General features: G+C 41.9%; 1 protein-coding gene across 2 annotated transcripts in view; it reads right to left on the bottom strand.

Moving 5' to 3' along the window:
- The window catches only part of SORCS3 (sortilin related VPS10 domain containing receptor 3), a 586,552-nt gene that overhangs the window by 87,045 nt on the left and 475,070 nt on the right, over positions 1-24,437 (bottom strand). For both annotated transcript variants that reach the window (XM_059398521.1, XM_059398522.1), the window contains 5 exons: positions 22,313-22,492; positions 12,829-12,975; positions 11,199-11,301; positions 5,923-5,999; positions 2,749-2,840 (listed from right to left, as the gene is read on the bottom strand). In XM_059398521.1, the coding sequence (XP_059254504.1) occupies positions 2,749-2,840; positions 5,923-5,999; positions 11,199-11,301; positions 12,829-12,975; positions 22,313-22,492 (599 nt within the window). The remainder of the gene's footprint in view (positions 1-2,748; positions 2,841-5,922; positions 6,000-11,198; positions 11,302-12,828; positions 12,976-22,312; positions 22,493-24,437) is intronic.

Raw genomic sequence — 24,437 nt, 5'->3', positions numbered from 1 at the left:
ATTCCTCTTTTCCTTAGAACAAGGAAACATTTGTGCAAAAGACTCTAGAAATCAATCACTAAGTAAGTACTAGTTTCCTACCATAATGAGGGAGAAAGAGCAGGAGGGTGATGGTCAAGTGTGAGATGGGGTTGCCACACCCTTCTCTTGAGACTTAGGTGGAAGAATTCTGCTCAGCTATATCTGTCCTCAGGGCATTTACCAATTTTCTTATTGAGACATCAATGGAAGTTCTCAGAATGTCATGATAAGGGCTAAAAAATGTTGCCTTTCTTGGTTAAAAAACAAACAACTGAACTTGTTTTAAGAGTCAAGTTATCCTGTCTCAGAGTACAAGTGCTATTCAGTCCTCAGTAGAGAAGCTCTTCCCTCCACAAGGAGGCAGGTCTTTGCAGAAGAAGGAATTACCTACAGGCTCAACCTGGCATTTAAGTTCTTCTGAGTCCTATGCACCCTAATTTACTCCCACCTTTGATTCCAATCAACTATATTTTCTGAACACTTCCTACTTTTCCTGAATCCCAGGTTTTGGTCACAGTTTCTCTTCCCTTGGCTTGCCTTTCATCAGCCCTCTGACTCCTGGCAGCCTCATGTCAGCAGCTACCTGAAGACCCCCTTACACACTAGGCAGGACTCCATCCTCTGCTAAGATCCCAGCAATACATATGGCCAGCATACTTTAGCAGGCATTGCTGGATTTCTGGTGATATGTGGACTACTTAAGCTCCTTATCTTAACTATGACCTCCCAGAGAGCTGGGGCCATGTGATAAGCCTCATTAAAGTATCTGGAAAATTCATTTAAAACAGAAGAACATCTGTAACAGAGATCCAACCTAGTGCCACCAGGTACTAGCTGTGTATCCTTGAGCAAAGAATTTATTATGTCTGCATTTCAATTCCATTATAAATATGTGATTAAAAAGAGTACCCACACACATAAGGTTTTGGATTGTTAAAGAACTAACTGAGATAATTCATGTAAAGAGTTTAGAATGGTGCCTGGAATAGAATTCCTCAAAAACTCCTGATTATCATTAGTATTAAGTAATTACACACTTCTGATTCTACCCAAAAAGTATATAATCAGTAGTAAAAGGATGGTAAAGAATAACAGTGAGAACTTGTATATGCTTATTCTTGAATTGATAGAGCACTTTTCCTTCCAGTGGCTCCATGTACTTTTTAAAAAACTTTAACCTCATTATCTGTCTGAAGACAGAGTGATAGATAAAAACCACTGGGATTTATGTTAGCTTGAGCTCTAAGAAACTGATGTATTTAACCATTTTTGACCAACAAAAATGTCAAGATGATATGGTTTAACTTAATAACTCAAGAAACCCTCTTGAGTCCTTGCCAAGGTGACTGAAGCTTGAATTTGGCACCTAGAAGTCCTATGGCTTTTCCTGATTACAGCCTGATGTTTCCCAGTAAACCTCTGACTTTAAAAGTGTTAGTCTCCCAAAAATCAAGGATCTGGGAGTTAAGCCAGAGTCCATCCTCCAGCTCATGGCTCATCCCAACAACAGCACTCAAGCTGGCATACCCTTACTGTCAAATATTCACTCTCAAATATTTACTTTGCTGCATTGGAAGCCTGAAATTCTTCCCCTTCAGCATATAAACACATATTGTACTCATTCATTCCCTGCAAAAAGCCAAAAAAAAAAAAAACCCAACAACAGAATCATCATCATCATCACCATCATCAACATCATCATTATCATCATCATCACATATTCTCACAGATCTTTCTCACCATCACCATCAAAATATATTTTCACAGATCTTTGTCCTCACTGGAGGGTCTTACATATACACACTCAACCTCATTCCATAATCAATTTTATTGAAAATTATCTACAGCGTTCCCACTTCAATCCATTGCTTATCATTCATTCATTCATCATTCATAAACCTATTATAATCTACCTTTCAATCCCACTTCTCTTTTGAATCTACTCTGACACAGATCACTATTGACCTCCCTTACTCCTTTATATTGCTTAATCCTATATTGTTTTTCATTCCATAACTAATTTGGTCTGATTATAGAATTGGGTGCTATTGATCATCCCTTTCTTCAGCAACCATGAAAATACTTCTCCTGTGTTTTTATTGTTTTGTCTACTTCTTCTTGGTCTGTTCCATAATTTATTTTCTGTCCTCTGTGCTGACACTCAACTATGCCCCACTGGCTTCTCCTTGTTGTACCCACTCTTCTGAGGCATTGAACCCACTGCCATGGCTTTACCTACCATCTAATGGCTAATGACTCCAAATCTGGAGTGTCAGCCCAGACCTCTGTACTGACATTCAGATGAATATACCTGAGAAATTATCATCTCTGCTTGAACATTCACAGACATTGCAAACACAACTTAGCTAGAACTGAATTTTGTGTCTGCTATATGAACCTAACATTCTTCTTGCAGCAATTTTCATTTCCTGTATTTTGGATTCCTAATTTCAGCTGTTTGAACTCACAGGCTATTCCTGGTCTTTTCTGCTTATATGAGTCCCCATTCCTACTACCCTGCTCTAATCATTATACTTCCCATCTAAGTTATCTGCAGGCCTATCACTGCTACCTAAGAGTTGGATGATGGAAGGTATATTAAATGGAAGGATGGATGAATAAATGAAAGAGGAAATAGGTAAATGGGTACAAAGTCATGCAGAAAAACTTATTCCAACACTTTCCACTAAAAAATTGCTCATTAATAGGGTAGGGAGCTGTCCTTACCACAAATGTCTGACTGGTAGAGGTGTGTGTTTCATGGCCACGAGGGCGCCACCCCAGTCTAGGAACCAGACATTGTACTCTTCATCAAAGATCTGGAACAACAACAACAACAACAACAACAATCATAGCAACACCTTACATTTGCATAGTGCTTGACAGTTTACAAAATCTTTCACATTGTTTCATCTAGGTTCTGAGCTTTTCAACAATCCTATCAGGTAGTTTGGCAAGTACTATCATCCCCACTTAAAAGATGAAGACATGGGCTTTGGAGAAAACAAATAATTCTCCCAAGTCCACTCAAATGGCATTTCCAGGACTCCCTCCAGTAGTTCTATGAACCAGTATGCTACAAAGAGTTGAGATAACAAGATGTGCAGCTAGATAACACAAAAGAAAATATGACTTCAAAAATGTTTCCCCATCTTTGCATCCAAGTAAGTTACTACTCAGCTCTTTCTTCTTTTGCATCTAAGCAGATTTTTGCTAATTTATAATTGGTCTGTGTCTTACAGTGTTGTTCATAAACTGTCTAGGAATGTAAAGATAATTTCTGTAGACACTAATGTATACATTATGACCAATTTCTTACACTGAGCCACCACCTCCTAGGTTTCCATGCAAAGTGGATGAAGGCCTAAGTTTGACCCTTGAGGATCTTTACTCTTAAGGTACATTGTAACACAGTGCTTCAAGAGACCTAGAGTTACTCACTCTTGATTCATCTCTTTGTCCTTTACTTATTAATCCATCCACTCATTCATTCACACATTCAGAGATCCATCCATCCATCTACCCAGAGGCATTTCCTAAGCACCTACTATGATGCTAGGCTCTGAGCAATGAGAACTCCAAATGTAATCCCACATGTATCAATGCTTCTGTTATATACAACTATCATATCTCCAACCTGAAACAGGAAAAAATATTTCTGCAGCAGAAAACCAACCCTTCTTTAGATTTCTAGAGGAAACTGGAATTGGACAATTCCTCTGGCTCTTAACCACTACGGGTGTTTCCTACAGCCTGGATGGAGAGGTTGGGATGGTGGGTTAAGTGAACCATAGTAGAAAAGGTAAGGAGGTCTATTTAAAAGAGAGAGATTAGGAGGAATGGGGTCCCCTGTACATATGCCCCCAGGAACACCACAGAGAAAAAGTAAATGGATTTTCAGGCCTAACCTCTCAACTGGTTTCCTTTCTCACATTTGCCTTTTAAGGAAATAAAAATGTCCACATTAATGGTAGTCTTAATGCAAAAAGGACCTCAGGGTGATTCATTTGTATATCAAATAGAAACAGGGACTCTGAACCTATAATGCCAGCATTTTCTCTCCAAAGCTCAAATGTGGGCTCTGTGATAAGACACATAATGGAGATGCTGGACTGAAGTCTGTGGATGAGGAGTCTCAGTCTCAGCATGGGGAAGACAGGGATACCATTCACTTTTCACTTTCCTCTTGATCACTCTGGCCACCGCTAACAATTGCCCTGTGCAAAACTGGGGTGGAAACTGGAATCCCTAGCTAACAGGAAAAAGAAAAAGAGAACCAAAGTAGTGGCAACACAAGGAAGGAATGTTGCAGTGGCCACTTGGCCAGGTGAGCTATTTCTTGAGTTGGAGAGACAATGGTTTGTTGTTGGGAGTTTCTGTACCAGAAACTCCAGTTCCAGTTTCCATCCTCATTTGACACTTAAGAGATTATCTTATATTCTAAGAAGATATGTTCTGAATGATGAGTCTGCTCCTCATCTACCTAATTATGGCCCGTGGGGAGGAACCTTAACTATTTTTTGTTGTATGCCTTATAGTACTTAAAATAGCTGGTTGCATCTGGTGGGCTTGGTAGATTTTTCTTCTGATAGTGGTAGTGGTGACAGTGGTAGCAATGGGGGTGATGCTGGTGATGCTGGTGATGGTGATGACAGCTTCACTAAGAGATCCAAAAGTGGAACTTGTCCAGTTAGATAGTAGACGGTGGTCGCACCTGCATCAAGATGTTCAGTGCTCCTCCTTCATCTTCCTCAGCTGAAAACCTTCTCACCTTTCAGACTTAGTGAAAAGTCAACTCTTCTTGTGAAGTCTTTCCCAGTTTCCTCAAGTAGAATCAATTCTTCCCTTTTCCCTGCAGGCTAAAAATGCCACTAAAATATCAGGGGCACCTGGGTGGCTTAGTCAGTTAAGCATCCAGCTCTTGATTCGGTCTCAGGTCATGATCTCAGGGTCATGAGATCAAGCCCCACATAAGACTCTCTTAAAATTCTTAAGATTCTCTCCTTCTGTCGCTGCCTATCCCCCCTGCTCATGGGCACTCTCTCTCTTTAAAAAAAAAAAAAAAAAACATTCTAAACTATAGTTAGTTATTTATGAAGCTGTTTTCTCTACTTAATTTTGTACTCCTTGAAGAAAGGGACTCCAAAGTATTCAATTGCCTCCTCAGGTTTGTATTTGACACCTACCTGACATTGTATAAATCTGTGTTGTTTAATACAGTGGCCACGTGAGACTATTTAAATTTAAATTGATTAAAATAAAATAAAAAATTCAGTTCCTCTGTCACACTAGCCACATTTCAAATGTTCAATAGCCACATGGGATGGCATAGACACAGAACAATTTCCATCCTTGAAGGAAGTTCTATTGGACAGTGTGCTATAAATGTTTATAAAACTGAATTAATTTTTCATGTGGATATGTATCTGTTAATCTGTTTCATACTTCCTTTAGGTTGGGCCTACATAATACTTAACCCACCAGAGACTTCCACAGCTTTGTGTTTTTAATATTCCAACTCACTCATCTTGTAAATAAAGAAACAGATCCAGCAAGGTAAAGGGACCCATCTACCCAGATCCATAGCACATTAAGAATAGGAAGCATTTCATCAGTTGTATCCCCAGAAACCAGCAGAGTACTTAGCATCCAATGGCTGTCCCATACTTACACTGAATGAAAGAATGGAAAAAAATGAAAAAATTCCAGTTCTTTCTGTTCCTTGCCCAATGCTTTCATTTTACCCCACTGCCCATCTGTCAGCAAAAATGGATCAAACTGAACAGCTTCTTCCATGTTTTTTTGCAACCACAGTCATACTGAGCCTGAGAATTTACAGGAAAAGTGATGTTGGCAAACTTGCCCTAAATGCCTCATCCCTGCCCCAGTTCTCCCAGTTACCTGTCTCCATGTGTTGCCCCCATCAGAAGAGATGAACACACCAATATCAGTATATGAGAGCTCCGGGCCAATGTTGCCTGAAACATAAGCAGATTGTTTGTAATCGCTGATTTGGGACTTGGGGGGAAGGCGGCAGAGAGTTAAGGTTTTCCAAGTTATGTTTAAGGTTGATGTGGGGCTGCGTGGCTGGCGCAGTCAGAAAAGATGTGACTTTTGATCTTGGGGTCATGGGTTTGAGCTCCCCGTTGGGTGTAGAAACTACTAAAAACAATGATTAATTAATTGTTAAGAATTTCTTTAAAATAAATGAAAATAAAGTTGATGTGTGTAGTGCTTTTTTGGTGCCATATCAAAAACACAGCAAGAAGAAAAAAACAATATGGAAACCAAAGTAAATAATAGGACAGGAATGCATTTTTAAATGGTTAAGACTCAAAGACTCGATATCAATGAGCTTGGATCTCTTTAACAATTCATGCTCTTACCAACAGTCTCTTAAAATTGATTGTGATATGTGTTCCCTGAAGGTGGCAAAAAGTGGAACAGTAAACATGCACGGAGAAGGTGGACCTAAGGTCACCTTCCTCCTCATGTATAACTGTAACCTAAGGAAAACTGGTGTGTGTGTCTGTGTGTGTGCCTGTGTGTGGGTCCATGCGTATACATGTGAGTTGTATTGAACTTAAACATGTCCACTTGTCCCTTGAGTACCAGGCAGTTGTATGACCCAATATTATAGACTATGTAAGCAAGTTTACAGGTTGCCCAGAATAAAATGAAAATATTCAGCAGATCACGGCCATCAAGGATGACAGGAGAAGGTGGCACCTGGTTTGTGCCAATCTAAATGCCTCCATCATATCACCCCTTCATTCTATCTTTCCCATTCTTTTTCTTTCCCTTGCACAAAATTACCTTGGGATTACGTTAATTAAAAAAAGATAGTGATCTAGATTTTCTAGTCTACCTACATTGCCCAATGATACCCCATGGGCACTCCCTCACCTCAGAGCCCAGAACAATGCCCCAAATGTAGTAGTCATTTGCTCAATAAATAATTGTGGAATGGATGAATGAATCAACAAATGATTACATCATGTTCTGATGTTGATGAGCATTTGGGGAGGTATCAAGAACAAGGAAAGTACCCTAAAGATGTAAGAATTTATCATTTTGGCTGATATTTTTTTTCTTTAAAAATAGCAGGAAGGGAATGTTAGCTCCCACACATCTGTAGCCTAAATAAGAGCACAATAAAAATGCAATAATGAAAATGTTAATTGAGCTCCTGACATTTAATGCTTCAAAATGAGAAATTAAAGCCAGGCTACAGCTTGTCAAGCTCCCATCAGCACCAGGGTGCACACAACTAGCCAACTTGTTTTGACACTCAGGCTTCCAAAAATAACCCCGGGGCTCACAGCTCAGGCAGTAGGTACGAGAGGAGCCGGGAGAGGCACAGTGAGCAGCTCTGTGGAGATCTGTCTGGAATCTGGAATTCAACTCTCCAGAACAGTTTCTGGAAGGCACAGATGAAGAAAGAAAAGAGGGATGGGGCAGAGAATGTCAACTCCCATCGTTTGGTGATGGCTGCCTGTTAAGAAGGATTCTGAAGCCAGATTTGGTTTCCAAAGAACAGAGCATGGTGATCAATCAGTAATGTCTACCAACACGGTAGAGAGTGAGAGACGGAGGCAGGGGCAGAGTCACTCTTGAGCTGGAATCTGCTGTCCTCATCATGGCTTCTTAGAGCCTGTCTCATTACCCTGTAGCCTCTGCAGAAGCTGGTTCGGTCAACTCCCTAAGCCCCCTTCAAAGTTCCACCAGACTGATTTTGGAGGTTTTGTGGTAATGAGAATCTAAGGCTCACAGCGAAGTCTGTTTTGGGACATATCTTCTGTCAGTTGAAAGGAGCCCTGAAAGAAATGCTGCTCACCACAGAAACCAGAATGTTCATTCCCAGAGGGAGGAACAGAAAAGATATATGCAGGACAATTGGCTCTTAGAACGTGGGCAGTCCTTAAGTGGCCCCATGGGGAATCTTGGATAGGAATAATTTGGTTTCTGGTGTCAGAGAAGGAAAATTTGAAACCAGGAGGCTCCCCGAAGCAGTCTCTGGTCAGGTTGGAAGAAGAGGTAGCTGTTCCCCACTTACGTGGTGCAATGAGAGAGAAGAAGGAGACACACAGGGAGGAACACAGAGCTTCTCTCACCAGTGGCTTAGCTGGTAAATCCTGGAGGTTCCACTATCCTTTCTGGCAACTTTAAACAACTTGTAAAATCTCCCATTTCCTCTCAGGGCTATCCTTCTCTGCTCCTTAGTTAAACACATGGAGGTGGGGGTGCAAAAATAAAAGCATAAAGAGAGGGAGAGAATTCTGGAGTCCTCTAGAGTAAGAGATGTTTCTCTCACCAGCCCAGACACCCATTCAGGGGATTAAGGGCTTGGGGAAAGAGGAAGCAGACAGTGCACAATGCCCTAGAGGGAGGAATTTGCCTCCAAGGAGCTTCAGTTTCTGGGAAGCCTGGTAGGGATCCAGGGGTAGCATGGGGCAGGCACATGAAGGGACTCAGGACCAGGGCTGGCGGGACAGAAGAGAACTGGAGTCCGAGTGAGGACTGGTGTGGGCCCAACACCACTTCCTCTTCATCCCCCAGTTCCTCATCTGTAGACTGAGAAGAGTCATTACCTTCTCGGCGTTGTACAGCTATTGTGTAGTTGAGGCACAGTGAAAGCTCCGCACACTGTAAGGCACTGTGAAAATGCCTACCTTCAAAGCACAATGGTAAGAATATTCAGAACCCTCGTGCATCTGTTGGCTAAAAGCAACTGTCCGACTCTCCGGACAAGAATTCCATTTGCCTTCTGAGACGGCCTCAACAGGAGTTAGAGATGAATCCTGGCCTCCATGCAGCTCCCCTGAGACCACACCTCAGAGCGAAGGGGAAGAGGTGGTCGGTGAGCAGCTGGAGGCGCGAGCAGAAGGGAGGGAGCCCAGGGTCACGGACGCCCAGAAGCAGGTGAAATGACTGGATGTGTGAGAGGGCCCTGGAGAGACAGGCTCCATGCCGGCCACTGAAGACATCCTTGCTTGACTTCATAATTATTTTCCTGCGAGCAAACCACCTCTCAGGGAGAGCTGGTGAGCAGGGTAAGGAGAAGCCAGGCATGAGGAGGCATGTGCCAGCGATCTAGGGCTGGCTTTTCATCAGGATCGCTTCAGCTGTGTTACACCCCTCCCAACGCCCCCACGACATTTGTATGGCAAGGAGCCACACGAAGTTATGAGAGTTACAAAGCACAGAGTAAAAGGCATTGGTAAATTCTGATATACAGTTGACCCTTGAACAACATGAATTTGAACTCTGTGGGTCCACTTGTGATTTTCTTTTTCAGTAAATACAGTATAGTGCTGTAAATGGATTTTCTCTTTCTCATGATTTTCTTAATAACACTTTCTTTCCTCTAGTCTACCTTATTGTAAGAATATAGTATACAATACATATAACATATAAAATATGTGTTAATTGACTCTTTATATTATTGGTAAGGCTTCTGGTCAAGAGCAGGTTATTAGTAAAGTTTCAGGGACTCAAATATTATATGTGGATTTTTGACTACAGGAGGGTTGGCACCCTGAACCCCCACATTGTTCAAGGGTCGGGTGTCCATGAACAAAAACTTTCAAAAACAAATGTTTATTTAACGTATCCATGTTTGTTCATTTATAAAGACTTAACATTTGACTAATTTAAGGGTGCATGATAGTCTCAGGTAAATCTACAGTTAATCCCACCTCACTATGCTCTGAGCACTCTTCCAGATCTTGTGGACTCTCCTACCTCTGATTTTTACGAGACGACGAGGGTTAAATTTCTCTAATATTACTGATGATAAGAGCTAATGTGTACTGAGCATTCAACATGTCCCAGGCACTGTCCGAGTACCCTAAATGCAGTTCTTCATTTAACCCTTCAATTCTGTTATGTTAGTACTGTCAACCACACTTTGCCACTGAAAACACTGAAGTTCAGAGTGGTTAAGTCACACAGGACAATGCCTGGCTATACAGTTGGCATACTAAATAATAAATAATATTAACTTTCATTATTGATTACTCTTTTTCTTTCTTTCTTTTTTTGTTTTTTTTTTTTTGGATTACTGTTTTCTATGTTGCTTCTACTCCAAGCCAGGGTGTCCAACCCACAAGTTGGGAGGTCCGACCCAATTAAGAAGTGTGGGGATCACTCCCCAAGCCAGAATAGCAACTGAACCTGCCCTCATCTCTCACTAACCAGGGTTGAAGCCTATCCTGAAGCCAGTGGTGTTCAATATGGGGATTCAATTCCTACGGGGTTGACAGAAGGACCTAGAATGCTCACTGCAAATCTCATCCACATGGTGAGTCCCCAGTGGCATTTCAAAGTTCCTGCCACTGGCGGCACAGGGAAGGAAGTTGTGTCTAAGAGAGCGGTGACTCTAGGAGCCAGAATTTCAGGTTAACGAGACAAGACAGAATGTACCACCTCAGGGAGTCAATGTGAATTTATCTGCTTTCATTAGAGAAAAGCCTAACACCAGAGCTCTGACTTCAGAGATGAGAAGCCCGCCTTGCTTTATGCCACCAACGTATTCCTGAAAGGTGCCTAGAAATCAGACGCAGGCTAATCAGCACATTCCCCGGGCACCTTCATTTTCATTTCAGAGTTGCTTCATCTTCATTTCTGATTGATGTTCAGTGGACAGTGGTTCCAACAATGCAACCTTAGGTTTCTTCTGCCCTTTCCCCCAGGCTCTCAGCCAAGTGGTTAATCATGTGTAAACAAACCTTTACATGCACCAGAGACCTCCTGATTAAAAACAGCTCTGGGGTGAAAGCCTTTGCAAAGAATCCTCTGTGTAAAGAGAAAACAACCCCAACTTATATTTGGTGAGCTGGCAAGTTCATATACCAAAGGTGTCTTAAAGTGAGAATTCCCCATGACAAACAAGCTTTCTGATCAGTCAGTTTAGTTTGAGAAAACCTCTCGCTTCTTGCTAAATAAGCACAGGGGACAGCTCTGTGACGGTGTGCAAAGTGGGTAACCTAGAAGTTACAAGTGTCTTGAGCTCTTTTCCTGGGTCACAAGACTGGCCCTGGGGTGCCATGACCCTGCTTATTTCCTGGGGAGAGTGCTCATCACTGTCACCAAAATGCTCAAATGAGTCCAAAGAAGTGATAAATGTATTCCAGAAGGCATCAGGGAGGAAGAAGCACAGGGAATGTCTTTCTTACCTGTAGCCACCACGAGTCCCGGGGCTGTCTCCTTGCTAGAGATTCTTCCTGAGGAGTATGGATTTTCAGAGATCTGCAAGTGCAGGTGTAAGGAGCAGAAGGGCTGAAACGGAGAAGAAAACAGCTTCATTCCAGCAAACTTCTGACCCACAATCCTGCCCCAGCAGAGATGAGGCTTCCAGAAAGAGCCGCCCACTAAAATTTGGGCAGGAGACATTTCTGCCTGAGGCAGCGGGTATGCTCATGTCAGAAGCTGCCTCCATCCCAACTGTAGGCCTCCCTTCCCTTCCTCATCTCCGCCCCATCCATCAAGGTCCAGTCCATAGTCAGCCTCATGAAGCCTCCCTGACCATTCCTTCCCACAGAATGATCCTGACCTTCCCTTGTTTCTGATCTTGACCATGACATCCAGCTCTTTAGAGCTATAGGCGGCCACTGGGAGGGATGCGGAGGGGAAGCTAAGTGAACAGTCTCCAGGCCCCCAAACTATTCTTCAACCAGATTGCTTCTCTTTCTCCTTTATTATCTGATTCCTGTTTATAATGTTACTTGAATTTTACCTAGAATGTTTGAAGACATTGTCTAAAGCTAATAGAAATATATTTTCTTATTTATCCTCATTTGGGTGTTCTTAAAAAGGATGAGGGATTATAGAGATGTATCCTATATAATAAATAAATACAAGAGAATGATGATATTGGGGAAAGGAAAAAATAAGGCTAAGAAAATAAGATGAAGCCATGGGTAAGGTCTAGGAAAAAAGGAAATCCACACTGTGACCAGCTCCTGGAGGTGGGTGTGCATTTGTCTCTGATCTTCCTGAACACCAGCAGAAAAGATTAAAATCTACAGGGGGGGAAAAAGAGGAAAGGAAAGGAAAGGCCCTATCTGTCCCCATATTCCTGGTTTTTAACATAATGTCTACAGTATGGTAAGTTGGTAATAAAGCTTTTTAGCGATGGCAAAAGGCAACTTTTTTGCTCAGGAGAAATGTAACCATTTCTGGGGCCTTGGAAGAGTTTCTCACATAGGTCCGCTCTAAGACAACACTGAGGGTCACGAATTTCACTGTTAATGATCTGTCTTCCCTCCCCACCTTAGAGCTGCCACACCTGAGGGCAGAGGAAATTATTTATTATGTCCTCCGGAGTGCCTACCCCAATATTCCACATACTGGACACCCTGAGAATGCTGACAGATTAACCACTGTCCCACGTGGACACCCCAGCTGATCTCTCCTGGGCTTGCAAGGCAACTTCTGCTTACCTTGACATCTGTCACACACTCATCAAATTATTTCATATCAGTATCAGTTAGCAGGTGTGTTTTCTACTCCTGAGCTCTGTCTAGAACCCTGGAACTCAGGCACTATTTCTTAAACATATCTTTATCGTACTAAGAATTAGAGAACATGGTGTATTCTAAGTATGAGCCTGTGAGTTTCGACTGAACTTTCCATCCAAGTGGTCTGGCAGTCTTAGGCCGTAGATCATTGCTCTGGGACTTGTGGGAAATCCCTGCCCAGTACGAGCTAAGTTCCTAAGACCGCTTGATGGAAAAAAGCCCCTGATGGGACATCCCCAGGTGACCAGCTTGCCCTGTGGACGTCATGTGAGACTGGGCGACTGACCAGCAGGCAGTGTACTGGACTTCCATGCAGGTCCACATCTGGGGCTTGAAGTAGGCGCCAGTCTCTGCCCTTGTTGTAAGTGATGTATGTCTTCACCTGGTCTTCCACCTTCTTGTTTGCCAAGAATATCCCTTTGATACCTGCTACCTAGGAAAAAAGGCAAGAGATGGAGAACCATGTTGGGCCAAATGCTGGTAAGTGCTGGGACAGGGTGTTGGGGGTACAAAAGAAGAGAAGAGGAACATGGTGAGACATACCATATACCATATGGTCTTTGAGAGAAGTTTAAGTTCATCTCTGCACCCTCTGCCACCTGCCCCGACCCAGATGTCCCACTGCCCTTTTACCCATCTGCTTTTTCCCACTTTATGTGTTTCCACATTCTGTTCATAGGATCTTATTCTTAATTATTAACATTCCCTCTGAAGTGGCATTGGTTTATAACAACTGAAGGAGTTACCCCTTTCTGGGGAGCATTGTGTTTCTGCTCAGGAGGAGCTTGTAGGTAGATTTTGGAAGCATAAAGTTCTGATCCTTAAATCCGGAAGTTTCACTTCTTGATTAGTAGTGAAGCAGATGTTTTCAGGCAGATAAACCAGCTTGGTGACCTGGCATCCATCTTTGGCTGTGCCACTGGCTCTCTGGGGGATCCTGCATAACTTCCATGTCATCTTTGTGTCTAGCCAATGGTCACTTTGAAACAGACAGAATCAACCTGCCCTTCCTCTTTTTCCTCAGCTGCCTAACCATGGCTACATGAGATGAAGCAGAGCCCTCTTCCCAGAGTTCCTATCTAATGAATTTGCATACCCTTGATGTTTAGAAGGGAGAAGATCATCACCATGAAACAAGAAGCTAGGGAATTAAAAGAAATTTATGATTCAGAAAAGTTCTAGAGTAAGTACAGATTCAAATCAAACTTTGATTCCTTCCATGTCTACCTTTTGGGCAGTAAGAACAGATACCGTGAATGACGGCACTACGTCAAAGAAATTCCCTAACTTCCTGTACAATTCCAGCATGCTCCAAAGCCAAAAGGCAAGTCAAATCACTTAAATGTATATAAACTCAGAATTTTAAGTGCATTTATTTCCCATTCTTTGAGGATCATAATTAACGGATAGAATACCAGTGGAAAAGAATTTCACGGAAGTGAGCTCTTTTACTGTTTTTTAATGACCTAATTTAGTTGGTGAAATGAGAAGTTTGTTTTTGTTTTCACTTTTTTTTTTAAGTAACCTGACTGCCCTTGAAAAAGAATGCCAACCCAGATAAAAACAAACAAACAAGCAAAACATAGACAAAGAATGTCAAGTGGAGAACAGAAGTTATCTGGGAAGGACACCACCAGGGGAATTTGACAAAGGGCCAACTAAGGAATTGATTAGATTCCTAACTTGAACAGAGGGTGGGCAAGGACAGAAGCCAAGGAGGGGGGGCACTGGTGTCAGAGTTCTGTCCTTTCCCAGAAAACCCCTCCCTACCCTGAATCAGTGTCATTTCAGGAAGACTGGGATCTTCTACGGTAATCTGGGGTCTCTGAGGCTCTCTCATCACCTCAGTCTTTAAAACTAACCACAGAAGCATTTCTCTTAAACCTGACTACCGATTATTCCTCACGGAGAATGGAATCTGTATTTCTTTCAAACTGTCTGTCTGATGGAGGCCTTTTGGTATTTTCTTTAGACACAGCTGGTACATTTTCTGCTGGACCACCAGATAATGTTTCTAGAGAACTCTCTCCGCTGACTCAACTGGTCCCCTCCAAAACATACCCAGGGCCTTGGTGTCTCTCTCCCAGGAGAAAATATACACAAGTCCAACTCAGACTTCTGAGCCTGCGTCTGTGGGGCTCCTGTCACCCCCATCCACTACCTCCTCCCTGGATGCCTCCTGGCATGAATTACTAGGCATTCAGCTGCCTCTTGTGTTCTTCCAGATGCGTGTCTTTGGCAAACGGAATGGTCACTACCATATTTTCTCCCTGAGCACCACACCACTCAGATGGGCATTTTTTGCATTCCCCACATATTCTGAGAGCAAAATCTGGAAAATGGGGTCTAAAAAGACACAGGAAGGAGAGATTTCCAAGGAAGCCTTCTGCAACTCTGAAGGCCTTTCTCCTGAAGTTGCATATGAGCCACGGCCATCTCCCTCCAGTCCAAGAGAACCAGAACACTTTGATTTGTATTCGGATTGCTCAAAACCCATATTGCTTCTTGGATCCATATCATGTTTACATAGGCTGTAAGTTTAGAGGGCACTTTGCTTCTGTGTGCCCTAGGCCAACAGCTTTCACAGTTCTTGACTGCAACCCCAGTACAAAATGCACCTTATGTATGCCTCAACCTAGTACCCATACCCAGGTAGCCATGCATGTGTGCACATGGAAGCACATGTATGTCTCTAAAGCAAAAGCATCATGAAACACTACTGAGCCTCACTGCATACGATATGAAGCAGTTAGAGAATGAGACACCCATTTTAACTCTTCCACCCAAGGAGGTACCAGGCATCTGATAAACTCTGATTGTGTTTCCTCCTACTGTTGTTTGAAATCAGAAGCATGGCTTGCAGCTGCGGGCCCCACAGCTCAAAGAGAAGGGCACCAGCTTGGGATGGCACCCACAAGTACAGGTCTGCATGGCCCACTTTCCTTCTGGAATCAATTTGAGGTATGAAGGGAAGCTGAAAGCAGCCTCTTGGCAGAGCACTGAGTCCAGGTGGCATGGGCATCTGCTGCTCACCTTCCTGGGCCCTTAGGACAAAGAAACCAGAGCTCTGCTGAGAAAAGCAATTACCACGGTCTCCCTTGGGCTGTCCCTAGAGTGGAACCGGTGGTGAGGGACCAATGAAGGTGAGTCTCGGAAAGATGTCCCTGTGGAGTCTGTATGCAGCTGTCCATCTGGCCAAGGATGGGTCACTCGAGTTCATGATAAAGCAAGGGTGTGGAGCAAAAACAGAGATAGAGAAAGCAAGGGAACATCGCTAAGATGGGCAAAGAAACCAGAACACTAAGGATGATTCAGAGAATCTCATTTTACCCATCCTAGTGAGATCCACGTAGTCATTAGGAAATTCAAATTAAATCCACACTAAGGCACTAAGGCATGACTAGGCTCCTCTCACAGTGGCGACACACACACACACACACACACACTCACACACACCCCTGATAACACCAAGTGATGGTGAAGATGTGAAGCAAACAGAACTCTCATACATCTTTGGTGGGAATACAAAATGAGAATATCACTTTAGTAACAACTTGGTGGCTTTTTATAAACAAAGCCTTTCACATTCAACAAAGCAATCATACTCCTAGGTATTTACCCATGAGAAAGAAAAATTTGTGTTCATGTGAACGTTTATATTCATTTTATTTATTGTCACACAGAACTGGAAACAACTTCAATGTCCTTCAGTGGTGAATGAGGAAACAAACTAGGGCACATCCACATAATAGAATACCACTCAGCAATTAAAAACCAAAAATGGAATGTCTACGGATACTCAACAACATGGTTGATTCTCAGATGCCTGATTCTAAGTAAATGAAGTCAAACTCAAAAGACTATATATTGTATAATTCCAATCACATGAAAATCCAGAAAAGACAAAATAGGAGAGAGAAAGAAATCAGACTGGTCTGGCAGTGATTTGGTGTGGGAGAGTGGTTGACTACAAAAAGGTCATCAGAGGAAATATTTTGAGGTGATAGTTCTCTATGTTTATTATAGTGGTAGTTACACAACTGCATACCCCTACCAAAACTCACAGGACTGCATAACAGAAAGGGTAAATTTTACTATACATAAATTTGACCTCAATTAAAAAAATTAATGTTAAAAAATGCATAGTGGGAAGAGCCTGGGCTTTTTATTCATATATACATGGACTGGTTCAAACATAGCTCTACCATTTTACTATCTCCGTGATCTAAGCCAAGTTACTAAATTCTCTGTACTCGCTGTGCTCTCATAGGCACCAGGGAGAATGATACCTGCCACAAAAAGATAAGGCAATTGGGGAGCCTGGGTGGCTCAGTGGGTTAAAGCCTCTGCCTTCGGCTCTGGTCGTGATCCCAGGGTCCTGGGATCGAGCCCTGCATCGGGCTCTCTGCTCAGCGGGAGCCTGCTTCCTCCTCTCTCTCTCTCTGCCTGCCTTTCAGCCTGCTTGTGATCTCTGTCTGTCAAGTAGATAAATAAAATCTTTAAAAAAAAAAAAGATATGGCAACAGATCAATGATTGACTATATATAAAATTTAGACTATATATATAGAGAGACCTATGATTGACTATATATATACATATATATATATCAATGATATCAATGATTGAAATATATATATATATATGTATATGTACATATATATATAAAATTTAGAGTTATCCAAACCAATACTATGGCCTACCCATCATATGGCTACCGAGCACTTGAAATGTGGCCGGTGGGAGTAAGGAACTGAAGTTTAACTGCATTTTATTTGAATCAATTTGAACTTCAATTTAAAAACTGATACCCAATTCTATTATTGGCAAACTTTTAATATGTTTGGAATAACTTGGGTATGTGAATCTACTTTTTCTACTGTAAATTTTATGAAATGTAAATACTGATCAAGTATCTCTGGTGAAAATTTAGCATATGAATTGAGATGAGGAGGAAGTATAAAATACACTCAGAATTTGGAGATTTAGTACAGAAAAATGTAAAAGATCTCATTAGTAATCTTTCAAATGGAGCACATACTAAAATGATAATATTTTAGATACTTAGGTTAAATAAAATATATTATTACAATTAACTTCACCTTTTTATTCTACTTTTAAAAAATGTGGGTGGTGGAACATTTAGAAGTGCATCTGTGGTTGGCTTCATATATTTAGTCAACATCGCTGGTTTTGGGCATTACCTGATTCACTGTTGTTATTATTATAATGAGGTATGAGTTGGGTGCTTCATATCCTTGAAAATATTGAAGAAAATGCACCTGACCAGCAGCTCAGAGAATGTTTCCATAATATAATTGAGGGTGTTGGAAAGAATATTTGTTTCTTGATTTATCAGTGGAAAGCAACTAAGAAGAAATGTACGTTGGAGTTAGTGATATGAAGAAACCACGATAAAGCTCTGTGTGAAAAGAGTTTCACAGAATAATGGTGAAAACACATAATAGATTATATTCATTGTCCTCATCAGACTTGTTTTGATGGAACAGTCTCTGACACCTTAAAAAAGAGATTATTATTTGGCCTTCAAGAATTATTTTCTCACCTGATTATGTAATTACAGCCATGTCACTATTGTACTTGAAAAAAGGGATTCAAACCATAAGTGACTCTTAATCTCACAAAACAAACTGAGGGTTGCTGGGGGGAGGGGGGTTGGGAGAAGGGGGGTGGGGTTATGGACACTGGGGAGGGTATGTGCTTTGGTGAGTGCTGTGAAGTGTGTAAACCTGGCGATTCACAGACCTGTACCCCGCGGATAAAAATATATGTTTATAAAAAATAAAAAATTAATAAAAAAACACAATGAGAAAAAAAAAGGGGGATTAAAGGAAGAATGAGAAGGGACTCTATATAGCAGGAGACTATTCCAATAGACCAGGAAACAGACAATGTCTTTGCTTTACTCAGTTTAATGAGAGTTCAGTGGTGGTGGATTCCCATCCAATGGTTTCCAAGGTCTTTTGGTGCCAAGACTGTAAGATGAACTCTCAAGTAAGTTCTAATTTTCTTTGCCCCTTTCCCATGGTCAAGTAGAAGCTTGAGGAGGCCACATGCAAGATGGAGTGATACACTAGGAAGTAGATTTAAGTGGTTGTGCTCATCCAAGCCAATTCACATCTGTGTGACCTAAAAGCATCTCTGACATTTCAGCAAGGTTAAACAGGTATAATATTCTATCACATCATACTATAAAGTTATACATTAACTTGGCGTAGGGTACTGCATGATACAGCCAATATCATTTTCTAGGTATGTAGATATAAGAGAAAAAGAGAGAGAAATATGAGCCCATCAGAAAATGCCCAATTCTTCAATCCAGCTCTTTACTAGGATCTCTGCAATATTTATCCCCACTGTGTCCGAAAGTCACTGAATATTCCATAAAAATGGGCATCTACTCATCAGACTCTAGTTCTCGTATCACGTTGGGATTCCACCAGACATGCCTTTCTCCCAAGTTCCAGTAATTCATCCTTTTTTTTTTTTTTTTTAAGATTTTATTTATTTATTTGACAGAGAGAAATCACAAGTAGGCAGAGAGGCAGGCAGAGAGAGAGAGGAGGAAGCAGGCTCCCCGCTGAGCAGAGAGCCCGATGCGGGACTCGATCCCAGGACCCTGAGATCATGACCTGAGCCGAAGGCAGCGGCTTAACCACTGAGCCACCCAGGCGCCCCTCCAGTAATTCATCCTTTAAGCCAATTCATCTTCAAGTCCCTCCCACCCCCCGCAAATTCCTCAAGTTAGAATTAACTTCCTCTTTACTGATTCTACAACACAGAAAGTCACAGCTTTAATACAAGTTAGTCAGTGATCACTGTCTTACCCTAAAAGGGTCATGTTTCCTTCCAGTAGATTGTGAGTCTCACGCACCAGCTTCATCTCATCAAACAAAACACACTCTATGGAAGTGTATTAATTTAGTTGAATTGAATGTGAAAGCTTACTAGTTTTCCCAGCTGCATTACTCAAGGGCATTCAGAGTCCAGAAAAATTATAGTCTCTTCAATAACTGGCCATATGGTACACAATCTCAATTTCTATGAGAATCTCTAGTGAAGGAGGTTAAAACCAATGACCCCTAGAGACCAATTAAATTCAGCTTTATCTCCAAATCACAGAATGCATCTCCAGGTGCAAAATAGCATCACCCTCTAAAAGCCTTCAATATGGTCATGGTCTAGAGAGTGTCCAGATACAATTTATTCTCTTGGTGTTAAATGCTTTCTAGAATCTGAACTCCAACCACCTATCTGGCACTCATTCTTGTACCTAATGAGCATCTATTCTATGCAATTATATTGGCTGGGTCAAGGTCTTACAAAACACACCATCCATCTAGTTCTTGACTCACACAGGTCTTAAAATATGGAATACCTTCCACTTCTTCCTCTGTAGGGCAAAAAGACTGATGATCAGATTGGTAACATTGCAAAAAAGAACTGGGCATATACAACTCATCCCCATGTCCACTATTTTGGGAATCTGCTCGCAAAGAACACATACTCTGTACCCCACCATAGTGGTGTTCTAGGAAGAAGCTTCCACAGGAGAGCTTTTGATTTGCTATTTAAGCATATGACTAAAAGGGTACATCCAGGTCTGGCAGGCAGGATTAGGAAGCCCACCTGCTTCTACATAACTTTTCAAAGTATTAAAACTGACATTGGATCTCCATTTGTCTCACTCTTTTTCTTTCTCTCAACTGACTCCAATCTGGGCAGGTCAAAAAAGGAACTTTGTTCATCGACTTCTTCAAAGCCCAACAAACTAGATTGCAAGCTTCCTCAGGGCAAGAATCAGTCTCTCTCCTGCCTTCTTCATGGGCTTTAACACAAAGCAGGGACACAATGAAACTTGATAAAATTAAATGAAGAACAAACACAGAAGAACTGGTTTTAGAGAAGTTGTCTGTCTTGCTTTTGTAGAGATGAAATGGCACCATGCATTTTTCCACCAAAAGACTAAGAATGCAAGACTGGCTAGATCAAGACCAAAATATACATATATTCAGGCACATTCTTCATTTTTATCGATGCTCCAGTTCAGATCAGAGTGTCTATTCACAGTAAACCAGCATACTCTTTATTACAAAAGGGACAGCACAGTGCCAAATGCACCTGCCTTATCAACAAGGTCAGAGACACAGGGATCTCTAAATTGAAAGGTCATCTGCTGCAAATGTCTATCCTGTTCTCCTGAAGTCTGACCACAGAAGTATGAATAATCCTCTCATCTCTATAGCCTCACTTATAAGAACAGGAACCTGGTTGCAATGACCTCAGTCCCAGGAACATTTCATCCAAACCTTCCACCAGAGGTGACTTACTGCCCAATAACAAAGTATATTTCTGCCTCCAGGTATGATTAGAGTCAAGGAAATTTAAGCTTCCCAAAGCTCTTTACGTACCTTAGTCATCTTTACCAGTTTTTGTAATTGTAAGAAAAAATCTGGGCCATTTCCCAAATGGGAATCTTGTTAAGGGAATCAGCACTTGGCAACAACCTCCTAGGAAATTACGGTATTTCTACTGGATTTGTTTTATACCCAGTGCCATTCACTTCTCTCTCTCTTTTTTAGTAGACTTCTATTCACCCCCAGACCTTTGTGTGGTCCTCTTACCTAAAAAAGTAACTTGATGTTTTCACTACTCTTCAGTAACTTTGACATCAGTGCAGGGATACTAGAACACTGCCAGGCACTGCTCAGAAGACACCACTATAAAGCAGGAACCCCTACACTGATCCCTCTGTTCTGAAAGCTGCTCCCACTCCTCAAAGATGAAAACTAGTAAGGGAGCAGCTCACCATACCATCTGAGGGTACCACTCATGACAGACAACTCCTCCCTCCATGAATGAATGATCTCCACCAGCACAGCAGGTGTAGGGTTGACCATCAATCACTGATAACTGCTGGATAAAGAAATACACCCCTTTACTCAAATTAATCCATCATCCCAACAAGGCGAGGACTGTGGCCAGGCCATCAAAGGTCATACACAGCCACTAGAGACACAAAAAGTGACCCAGCTTTAGGGTCACTGAAACAATTCGTTTTTCTCTAGTGCCTCTGTGCAGTCACTTGGTTTCCTAGAGAAATTATTCTTTAACTGGTGATCACATTTAAAAACAAAACCTCAATATTAACTGAAAACTCAGTACAGTGATCATAATAAACAACAACTCAATGGAGGTCAAGGTCAGTTCTTCACCCTGCACCGATGTTGGCATGTGGTGGCATTTCGGGGAAACCCTCATCCCCAACACTGATATTCACTCTTCTTTTCCTGTAAAACTTGTTCACGAGAGGTAAATTTCCAAACAATTGAAGATCTACTAATAGATACGTACCTCCATTCAGAGTCCGTAGAAGTGAGAACGGGACTCAAGCAAGCCCATGTAGGTCAAATACTTGGGTGTCTGGCTCGTCATCGTGCTCATCCACAGAAGAATGCCCACTTCAGCCACCATCTATTCAAGTTTGCTGAGTCACCCACCATACTAGATGCTTTACGTATGTTCTCTCTCATTCTCACAACCGTCTCATTGGCAAATATTTAATCCCCTTTTAAGAGTGAGGAGATGGAGGCATAGGGAAACTAAGTTCCTTGCCCAAAGTCATACAATTGCTAAAGGGTATAGCTGCCTTCTGCCCGAGGACTGGCTGACTGCAATGCTCATGTTTATCCCATTAAAACTCCTGCAAAAGAGAGGCAGACCCTGGTGCAGGACCACCTTGGCTACCTACCTCATACAATTCAATAATAATGTTTCCCATTAGACCTCGGCTACTCTTAATGTTCTCCATGGCCAGAGTGAAGTAGATGCCACGTGTGTCTGAGATGTAGAGGTTGTACGTGTCATTCTGGTTCCATTCTTGAACGGCTGCAAACACTTGGTTCTCATCAGTACTGATGATGTGCATGTCCTGGAAGAAGATGGAACACCTATAAGGCAGCAGATCTCCATATCCCTCTGCCCATGGGGGCCCAGGGTAATTACCATGACTTATGAATGGGGGAGAAAAAGCCTGAGTTATAGGCAATGTTAAACAATTCTGTGTCAAACCAAGGCTATAAATTAAGAGCTTTGTGATTTTTGTTCCTTGCTAAGTGACAGTAAGATGGGTGTAAGGGGCTTTGGTGGGTATCATTTTCTATGGCTTCAAGGGATTCATCCACTTTCATTTTTTATTTTTATATCTGAAAGTTAGTGTTAGCACTAACGGAGACATACGGCCTTGCAGCAGGAAACTCACACATGCAAAGAAGACAGGGCTTATCCCTTCTTTAGATCTTCATTTATGTTTTCAAACTTTTTAGTGTAGTGGCTGCAAAACTTCTCTTTGGGATCTTCAGAGTCATCCTTTGCAAGAAGGGTGGCAGGGAGGCAGAGCCAGTGGGTAGGGCTTTTGGCTTCCACCTTGGTTTCAACCAGAGGGGCACCACTTGAATCTGTTTTATCCTAGAGTTCTGCATGAAATTTGGGGAGTAATGAGGGAGGTTCCACTAATAAAATAATATTTGAAAATCACTGACAATACCAAAAAGGAAACTCAACCTTGAATTTAGTGTTCTGCGTCTTAGCTAGAAGTTAGCTCTATGGTGTAGAATGTGTCTATGTCCCTGAGCTTCAACTTTTTCACCAAAGTATTGAAGAGGTTGGGCTACCGCTAAAAATAGCTACCATCTGAGCACTATTCTAAGTCATCTAAATGTATTATTTCAGTTAAAAATCCAAATAATTCTACAATAGAGGTAGTATTAGTCCCATTTTACTGAGGAATAAAATATGGTACACAGGGGTTTGCCAACTTGCTTCCCATTATAAAGCCAGTAAGTGGCAGAACCAAGTGTTGAACGCGTCATACGGCTCTAACCTACTTGTGAGCTTCTAACCACCTGGATATATATGAGGGAGAAAGCCTCTGGATTGGAAGTTGCAATCCTATGACCCATGAGATGAATGGGAATCACAAATGTTTGGTCTGATCATAGCCTCTACCGAATACCTGAACGATGTAGTCTTTTAGATGAAGTCAGCACTCAGGAAGCCTCAGCCTTAAGTGCCCAAATGTTCTTATGACCTGCCTCTTACATATTCATGTTAACACCCTGGTCCCTGAAGTCATTTTAGTTTGTATACCTGGACTAGGACATTTCTACAATCAAATCTAATCAGTTCACAACTCAGAAGAGTTTATAAAAGCCAGTTTTCGTACATGGCTAGGCACTATACAAAGATGATCACAAACTCAAGTCCTTTGCTAAGGAATTCATGCTGTCTGGAGGAACTGTTGGCACAGACAAACAAATGCTGGACATAATGTAAGAGTTAAAAAACGCGTAACTACACAGGTAGATACGCCAAAGAGTAATGGCATCCCGAGAAGGCAGAAGACCCTGGTCACCATGGTGGCAAGCACTTGTAGTAGGGGCTCAGGCAACTGAAGTTGACAGTAAATCACCAGGCCTGGTCTAGCTTTTACTTTGTTTGCCCAATCTTTCCCAGAAAGGATTTCAGCAACAAAAGAGGGTAGCACTGTCTTCTTTTATTGCTGAAATCCTTTCTGGATTTCACAACCGTGGAGCACTTCTCCAAGACGTTTTTTGGAAGGAGCAAGCTCATTCGATTTGGACAACAAGGAGGTGGGAAAAGTGAGAAGCGCTCTGGCTCTTTTTATTGGAGGATCTGCCAGATCTCATCGTCTGGCCTTGAACTCCCTAGGTCGCTTTGACTGAGACCTCTCTAGTTCATTTGTGCTTACACACCTTATAGAATTACAGGATCCCACTGAGCTGCTTGAAAATGGAAATAAGGCTTCCGCTTAAAAACCCTGTGATGAAATTGTGTTGTGTTGGTGTGGAATGAAA

Source organism: Mustela nigripes, chromosome 4, assembly GCF_022355385.1.
Source record: "Mustela nigripes isolate SB6536 chromosome 4, MUSNIG.SB6536, whole genome shotgun sequence".
Taxonomy (NCBI): domain Eukaryota; kingdom Metazoa; phylum Chordata; class Mammalia; order Carnivora; family Mustelidae; genus Mustela; species Mustela nigripes.
This window is presented reverse-complemented; position numbering and strand designations above follow the sequence as displayed.